Here is an 8,743-nt window from a genome sequence, read left to right on the forward strand (position 1 = left end):
ATCAGAGCAGAAAACACAAACCTGTTGGTCAAACTGAATTTAATTAAATAAAACTTGCATCAGACAAATAACTGGAGACTGAATCATTACATGTTCATTAGATGATTTTCTGGTTTCTCTCCTGAATCTGAGATGTTCAGCAGCTGCTTCAGTGCCAAGAGGCTGCTGTTCAAAGTGATCAGATATGATCAATACCTGAGGAGGCCTGCAGCAGAATTCATCCAGAATGTGATATGAAGCTGGTGGATGGTTCCTCTGACCAGGTTCTAATATTTGGTCTTGTACATGTCATTTAAATCCTGTTTTCACTCTGTGTGTCTCTTCCACCTGTGATCAGAGTCCAGGAGGTAAGAAGCCAACATTTGGTCGTGTGAACTGTTGCTGAAGGCCGACCTTCAGCTCAGTGGCTGTCAACCTGCTGCTTACTGGTTTATTCAGGAGTTACAGGACAAATTCAGAATCATTTCATACAATAGATTTAATGTTTCAAATGTTCAAATTAAAATCAGCATTTTTCTCATAACTTTGTCCTTAACACACATTTGAACTGATCACTGGTGTAGAAGGAGCGCCCAGATGTTGTGAACATGAACACTGAAGAACTGGACTGACTGAAAACTGCGATGAGAGAATAATTCAGAAACCCAACGGAGAGCTGGGATCATCACATCATGAATCCAGGAAGAGGCTTTGTGGTTTTATTCTGTAAACACACTTCATCCTGTCACTGGGAGGCATGTGGGTCTACTATGGGATGGTCTTGTATGGGTTTGTCCTCTCATGGACACAGACTCACTGGAGGGTTAGGGTTTTAGGAGGAGAACAAAGCGACTTCACTACGATGTTTCTCATGTGAACAAACTTTATCGTGTAAATCTGACTCATAGTAAAATCACAGCTTTGTTTCCTACGATTCAAAGTATTTCATGTTCTTGTTGATACGATTCTAACTGTGACATCGTTTAATCGTCCAGCCTCGTCCTACCCGACGCAGCCGAGTCCGCAGCACGCCGGCTGGCAGCAGGCAACCATCTTGTTGTTGTTGGAGACGACCTCGACCTCCATCAGGTCCTCCAGGCTGTCGTCTGGTTCGTCCAGCTCACCACGAGCTTCAGCCCATGCCGGCTGGGTCGCCTCCACCGACCAGAATGCAACCGGAACCTGCAGAACATGAACAGGTTTCAATGATACACAACCAGGTACGAGACCAGGTCCTACCTTCATAACTGGCCTGCAGGTGAACCTTGTCATGGTCCATCAGTTCTGATGGGAAGCGTTCTCTCACCCTCAGCTGCATCTCACTCAGCAGAGCCTCCAGTCCCGTGATCTGATTGGCCAGGTCAGGTCTCAGCTCCTCCTCCAAGGTGAGCCACGGCACCTGGACTGAAGCCACCCGAGCCGCCACGCCCACAACACCATCGATGCACCCTGAGAGGAAACAGACGGACAGACAGGTGAGCAGCAGGTCAGGAGATAATGAATCAGACTTAAACATTTTTGGAAAACAGATTTTCAGGGATCACAGGTCCTTGTGGATGTTCTCTGGTAGGTTTGGAGGTCCTTGAATGACTTGCAAAACTTCTGAAAATGTGTGATCTTGCAGAATTCAGGAAAAGCTGTGGTCTTCAAGGGTTTCCAGGAGCTCTTGACCAGTTATAGGAGAAGGTCCAGTGATCTCTTGACAATTTTCAAAGATCTCAGAAGAGCTTTCATCCTTGTGAGGTTTCAACATTTCTTGAAGTCTTGCTGCAGATGTCTAGGGGGTTCTTGGGTTCCCTGAGAATGTTCCAGGGTCCACTGAAGAATGTCTGTAGGTCTTTCAGAAGTTTAGATTTTTAGCAAGTGACAGCAACTGTAGAGGATGTTCTGGAACTTTTTGTGACCTTTGAGTTGACTCAAGGGGTTTTTGAAGGAGTACAGAGGTTCTTGCAATCTTTTAAATGTTATAGGAATGCTTAGGAAAGACAATTCTGAGGTGATTCAGCAGTTCCTTGAAGAGGTTTTGGGAAATCTTGCAGGGAAAGTCCATTAATCCTCAAAACAGGTTCAAGAACATCTAAAACCTGCAGGACAGTAGCTCACGAGGACCGGATTTGGAGATCCCTGTTCTAGAGCCTTGAGATATGACAAGAACATTCGAAGGGTTTTTGAGAAGGCTGTTGGGGTACATGAAGGATTTCTAGGGATCTTTGAGCACCAGAACATCTAGGACTCGTCAAGAGTGTTGCAGAGATGCTTGTGGATACTTGAGAATAGATGCTGCTGTAGCTGCTTGCTAAAGTCAAGACATTTCTTTTTTTTTTATATATATTTTTTTGGCCTTTGCCTTTATTTAGTGCAGTAGAGGGAGACAGGAAAGGGGGGAGAAGAATGGGAACAGACCTGCAGCAAAGGGTCGTGAGCGGGATTCGAACTCACGACCGCTGCATCGGGGAACTACAGCCCCTGTTCGTGGGCCACCCGCTATACCAGGTGAGCAATAGGGGGGCCCAAAGTCAAGACATTTCTCCCTCGTGGTGAGTTTGAGGGAGTCATTCATGCTCTGATCACCACCAGACCGGACTGCTGTGATTCTTTGTATATCGGCCTCCATCAGTCGTCTCTTTTCCGGCTGCAGCCGGTCCAGAATGATGCTACCCGGCTTTTAACTGGGACCAAAAAGCGGGAACATATAACTCCGGTCTTGGCTTCCTGTTCATTTTAGGGTTGTTTTAAAGGTTTTATTTCTTGTTTTTAAAGTTCTCCATGGGTTGGCCCCCCTTTATTTAGCAGAACTTAGTCCGGTCCACAAACCTGTTAAAGAACTGGGGTCGTCCAGCCACATGGTCCTGGAGGTCCCAGATCCAGACTCAGAACTAAAGGTGACCGAGACTTTTTGGTGGCAACCCCCAAACTTTGGAGCAGCCTGCCGCTGGACATTAGCACTGCTCGGTCTACTGAATCCTTAAGTCTGGGCTAAAGAGCCACCTCTGCTCAGTGGCCTTCAGGTCAACGCGGCGCTGACATCCTGGCTGCATACATGTTGTTTTATCGTATGTACATGTATGTTGTTCTTAGTGTTGGTTTAGCGGTCTGTTAAGCACTCGGGTCAACCCTGGCTGTTTTATGATGTGCTATATAAATAATATTGACTTTGACTTTGACCAGCTAAGACTGAAGAACTTGACTGACTGAAAACTGAAGCGAGAGAATAATTCAGCAGCAGCGTGTGAAGATAAACTCAGAAACCCAACGGAGAGTTTAAAAGTCCTGTTTGGAATCCTCAGTATTATTCTGTTTTCATGTTCAGTCACTGTAACATGCTTAATCTGGTTATCTCATCACTTGGAGGCATGTAGGTCTATTATGGGATGCACCAGAGGCTTTTGTGAGGTTCTACGTGTCCTTGAGGAGGTGCAGGGTGTTTCTGCGATAGTTTGAAGGAACGTTGGACAATCCATCAGTGATTTTGTGCTCAGGCAGGATGAGCTGACCGGTGGGGAACATGAGTCTTTGAGGAGACACTGAGGATGTCTGAGGAGTGTTTCTGGATCCTTTAAGAACTTAAATCCCGGTGAATGACCCGGTACCAAGAACAACTGAACGCAACAAACTCCTTCAAACCAGAAATGCGGGGACTCTTAGGATCAGCTACATTCTCTGACAGGTAGGAAACAAAGACGAAAAGGTAGGAAGGGAAAGTGTGTCAGCCAATCAAAGAGCTCCCACAGACAGGAAGTTGGAGATAACATCTGACCTGTATTGACCAATGAGCGTCGATCGCAGCGCTGCGTCAGAGGGAACTGACCAATCAGATCACTCGCTTTACGGAGGTCAGACAGAAAATTCTCCAGTGCCGACAGGAAGAGAACCCACAGACGCTCCGACACCTGTCTGTCCTCCACACCTGAGGGGGCGGAGTCCCAGTCTGACAGCAGGCGCAGCAGGCGGCGGGACAGACCTACAGACAACAGGTAAGACAGACAGGTGAGACAGACAGGTGAGACGCAGACAGGTGAGGTGCAGACAGGTGAGACAGGTGAGTTACCGCTGCAGATGCGATGAGCCAGCGCTCTCGTCTCGTCCATCTCGTCTCGCAGGAAGCTGCCATCAGCTGAGCTTCCTAATGACGCAGCCAGCTGCTGGAAGCAGGAAGTGACGCGGCTGAGAGCGTCCTGAGCGCGCTCACACTCGCCCTGCTGTCGGCGCCGTGCTGCCAGCTCGTCCACAGAACGCCGCCACCGACTCATGTCACTGCCCACCTGAGTGGGGAGGGGCCAACAGACTGAAGTCACGACAGATGATAAACTGTTCTTCGATCAATCAGAGCTCGCTCTCTGTACCACCTGTGTGATGTCACAAGACGGTGAAGCGTCTGATCTGGTCAAATGAGACACTACAGATCATTTTTTGCTGTTTAGAGCCAATCAAATCCATTGATCGATTATCTATTATCCCTTTGGATAAGGAGTTGTTTTCTGGGCAGACAGTCTGAGATGCTGCTCAGGAACCGACCGGTAACCAAGTCCAACACAAAGCTCATCTGATCATCAAATAGTCCAAATCAATTATCAGACAAAGTTCAGGAATAAAGTCAGAGGTTCGCTTCATGTTCAGCTTCATTCACAGATAAATGATGTAGAAAACCTAAAGCTACATTAATTTACATGCTACAGGCGCATCAGCTGATGACTGGAGGGGTTCCACCTCAGAACCCAGATGTTTACAGCTGATCCAGGAAGCACAATTCAATAACAGCTTGAACCTAATGTGCTTTTCATCCACTGTTCACAGAAATGGAGCTGATTCTTACAAGAACCCCACAATACAACCTCAGCTCCACATTTGATTTGATCTGCGAAACATTTACCTGGTGACCACCTGGGGCATGTTGCTCATGCTGTAGGAACCCAGAGGTGCACCAACAGAACCAGCTGTACAGAACCTCAGACCTCCATTACTGAGGCTGTTGGAGGTTTTCACCTTAATGAAAGTCAGTAAAGGAGGATTAAAGGTGTGTTACCTGCTGCTGGTCGCGGCTCCATCCACCTGCTTCTCTTCCTTTTCTTCTTCTTGATGCTGCAGCATCAGGCAGGTTTCTATAAACACTCTTCTTCTGCGTTCTCGGGGGAGCGCCAGTGTTTCTGATTAACGCTGAGACACCAGCTGAGTCCTGAGTCCTCTCAGCTCCCAGGAGGCTCTGCTGTAACCTCAGCTCTGCCTTGCAGGTACACCTGCCTGCCGAGGACTCACCTGCGCAGCTCGGCTGTGTTATTTATAGACAGAAATACTGACTCAGGTGTTTCTCTCATCTTTTCCATCCTGGAATAAAATTGTTGGTTTCACATCAAGACACATGAAGCTTGACTGAAAATAACAAAAAAACCTTTTGACTCACACAGACGTTGCCAGGCAACTAACACTTTCCCTCTGGTTCGGTGTTTGTGCTAAGCTAGGCTAACTCTTTCCCTCTGGTTAAGTGTTTGTGCTAAGTTAGACTAACACTTCCCCTCTGGTTTCAGTGTTAGTGCTAAGCTAAGCTAACACTTTCCCTCTGGTTTCAATGTTTGTGCTAAGCTAGACTAACACTTCCCCTCTGGTTTCAGTGTTTGTGCTAAGCTAAGCTAACACTTTCGCTTTGGTTCAGTGTTTGAGCTAAGCTAAGCTAACACTTTCCCTCTGGTTTCAGTGTTTGTGCTTAACTAGGCTAACACTTTCTCTCTGGTTTCCGTGTTTGTGCTAAGCTAGCACTTTTGCTTTGGTTCAGTGTTTGTGCTAAGCTAAGACTTTCACTTTATTTCAGTGTTTGTGCTGAACTAAGCTAACACTTTCCCTCTGGTTTGTGTCTGTGCTAAGCTAAGCTAGAACTTTCCCTCTGGTTTAGTGTTTATGCTAAACTAAACACTTTCCCTCTGGTTTCAGTCATTTTGCTAAACCAAGCTAACGCTTTCCCTTTAGTTTGGTGTTTGTGCTAAGCTACGCTAATACTTTCCCTCTGGTTCAGTGTTTGTGCTAAGCTAAGCTGAGACTTTCTCTCTGGTTTCATTGTTTGTGCTAAGCTAGGCTAACACTTTCCCTCTGGTTTAGTGTTTTTGCTGTACTAGGTCAACACTTTTCCTCTGATTTCTGTGTTTGTGCGAAGCTAAGCTAACATTTTCCCTCAGGTTTCAATGTTTGTGCTGAGCTAGGAACAAACCGGGAACATGTATGGAACATTTATTGTAAATATTCTCTGAAAACGAAGTGACAGATGACCACAGAGCTGCAGGTCATCGTGTTTAACTGACATGCAGGTTACAGGGCAGACAGCAGGAGTTAGACCACGCCCCCAAACATAATCACAGACTGATCAAAGACTGATTAACGGACCAACAGGTTTTATCTGAGGACATACGTATTAAACAGTGTTTTTACAGCATGTTAATCACGTTAGTTAGAACGTCTTCTCAGTTTGTTTCCAACATGATTGAATGTGTTATTTACATTCTGTCACAGCTTTAATGTCCACAGACAGACAGGTGTCCTCTGATTGGCTGACAGCTGTCCTGTAACGTCCTCTGTGCTGATCAGCTGACGATCAGCTGTAAAAACATCACAGTCGCCAGCTCTTCTCTGTGATGATGTCATCACCTGGTCCTGCTCCGGTTGGCTGTCGTTTAAGAAAGGGGGCAGGGTGCTGGTATTCAGAGGGGGCAGGTCAGAGTGATGTCAGAGTGATGTCGGAGTGACGGGTCTACAGGTGAGTGTTCAGGTTAGATTGTGTTTCTGGTGCTAACGTTCTACGATTCCTTCATTTGTTCTGTTGTTTCTTTGTGGGTTGCACTGCTGTTATGCTGTTGTTGTGGTGTCGTCACTGTTGCTATGGCTACATTGTGTGTTTTTATTGTCATGGCAGCGTGTGATGATGTTGTCTTCATGGCAGTGTGATGCTGTTGTCGTTATGGCAGCTGTTGTGATTTTGTCGTCGTCATGGCAGCGTGTCGTGATGCTATCGTCGTCATGACAGCATGTCGTGATGCTATCATTGTCATGACAGCGTGTGGTGACGCTAACGTCGTCATGGCACCGTGTCGTGATGCTATCGTCGTCATGGCAGCGTGTCGTGATGCTATCGTCGTCATAGCAGCATGTCATGATGCTAACGTCGTTATGACAGCGTGTCATGATGCTAACGTCGTTATGACAGCGTGTCGTGATGCTAATGTCATCATGGCAACGTGTTGTGATGCTAATGTCGTCATGGCAGCGTGTCGTGATGCTAACTTCGTCATGGCAGCGTGTCGTGATGCTAAAGTCGTCATGGCAGCGTGTCGTGAGGCTAACGTCGTCATGGCAGCGTGTCGTGATGCTAACGTCATCATGGCAGCGTGTTGTGATGCTAACGTTGTCATGGCAGCGAGTGTGCACGTGCAGCGAGCACCTCCATCAGCTCATGGCAGAGACACTGACAGAAGCCGTACAGGACGAGCAGCAGCAGCGTGGAGGGAACCAGGCTGACCAGGACCACGCCTAGCCACAGCTGACCAATCATCAGCAGGTAGATCCCCAGAGGCAGCGAGCTGAAGTACACCTGCAAACAGACCAACAGCACATCAATCCCACCTGTGCAAACACACCCCTGGACACAGAAACCTTTCTCTACATGTTGCTGGTTGGTTGGTGGGCTGCACAGTCTGGCTTCCTCCCTCCAAAGACACAGTGAGGTTACCTGGTGACTCTAACTGTCTGTAGGTGTCAATGTGAGTCTCTGTGATGGACTGGTTACCTGTCCAGGTAAGCTGCCCTCAGTCAGCTGGGATAGACTCTGCCCCCCCATGCCCTACAGAGGATGAAGTGTGTAGAGATGACGGATGGCTGTTGTGGATGTACTGACCAGACACAGCGCCCCCAGCAGGCAGCGGGGGATGCTGCGGGACGTCCAGGCGCGACACTTCTGAGCCGGCAGGTTGCAGGGCAGCGAGTCCAGGCTGGGGGGGCGGTACAGACCCACCACGTTGAGCATGCTCAGTGAGTCAGAGGACGGAGACTCCTCAGGGAGCTCCATGATGGTGATGACCAGGCAGTCTGAGGAGCGGTGAGACACGTCCACGCCTCCTCCTGGTCCTCCTGCAGACAGACGGAGGACACGCCTGATGCTGTTGGTCTGAACACAGAAACACTCAGAAAACAACCGCTGGTCGTATTTTACCGGTGAGACCGGTGGGACTCAGCACCACCTCCCCTCCACCTCCTGCCGCTCCTCGCCGAGCTCGGTCCTGACAGGACAGCACAGCCAGGATGTGTCGGTCGTCCTCCATCAGCCACACCTGAGGAAGAAGAGGACGGTTGGACAGGTGGAGGACAGAGGAGGAAGGACCTCGGTAGAAACTTAGACTCACCTCCTCGTCGGGGATGTGCGTCTCATGGCGACAGAAGGGACAGCTGATGATGGAGGGTGAAGACTCGCCTAAACACAACCGCAGAACAGATGGTGATCAGTCCCACCGCAAACTGGGATCTGTTCCCTGATTGGTCCATCAGTTAGGCCTCTGCTGATTGGATAAACTCACCCATGTCGACCATCTTCTTCAGACACTTGGCGCAGACTCGGTGCAGGCAGCCCAGCAGTTTGGGTTTCCGGCTGCGCGTGTCGTAACGGTTGTAGCAGATTTTACATTCGAGTTCCTCCAGAGTGTAAACCAGAGACTGAGCCCAGGTCTGCACCTAAACGCACCACATCATACAGTTAGTGTCACTGAACGCACCACAACATACAGTTAGTGAC

At 48.4% G+C, this 8,743-nt stretch overlaps 2 protein-coding genes across 2 annotated transcripts in view; both read right to left on the reverse strand.

Annotated features, from left to right (window-relative positions):
* Positions 1-981: 981 nt before the first annotated feature.
* Positions 982-4,229, reverse strand: LOC103363778 (regulator of G-protein signaling 9-binding protein). Its single transcript, XM_008290673.1, has 4 exons — positions 4,028-4,229; positions 3,737-3,940; positions 1,286-1,428; positions 982-1,161 (listed from the first exon to the last, which is right to left on the reverse strand). Exons 1-4 carry the CDS (start codon positions 4,227-4,229, stop codon positions 982-984), a joined length of 729 nt encoding a protein of 242 aa, XP_008288895.1.
* A 1,953-nt stretch (positions 4,230-6,182) lies between these two features.
* LOC103363784 (E3 ubiquitin-protein ligase RNF182) overlaps positions 6,183-8,743 on the reverse strand; it is an 8,341-nt gene continuing 5,780 nt past the window's right edge. The window contains exons 2-6 of the mRNA XM_008290680.1: positions 8,529-8,682; positions 8,358-8,425; positions 8,168-8,285; positions 7,853-8,085; positions 6,183-7,549 (exon numbers count right to left, since the gene is read on the reverse strand). Coding sequence (XP_008288902.1) covers positions 7,367-7,549; positions 7,853-8,085; positions 8,168-8,285; positions 8,358-8,425; positions 8,529-8,682 — 756 coding nt within the window. The 3' untranslated portion in view covers positions 6,183-7,366. The remainder of the gene's footprint in view (positions 7,550-7,852; positions 8,086-8,167; positions 8,286-8,357; positions 8,426-8,528; positions 8,683-8,743) is intronic.

The sequence above is a fragment of the Stegastes partitus genome, unplaced genomic scaffold, assembly GCF_000690725.1.
Source record: "Stegastes partitus isolate 25-593 unplaced genomic scaffold, Stegastes_partitus-1.0.2 Scaffold690, whole genome shotgun sequence".
NCBI lineage: Eukaryota > Metazoa > Chordata > Actinopteri > Pomacentridae > Stegastes > Stegastes partitus.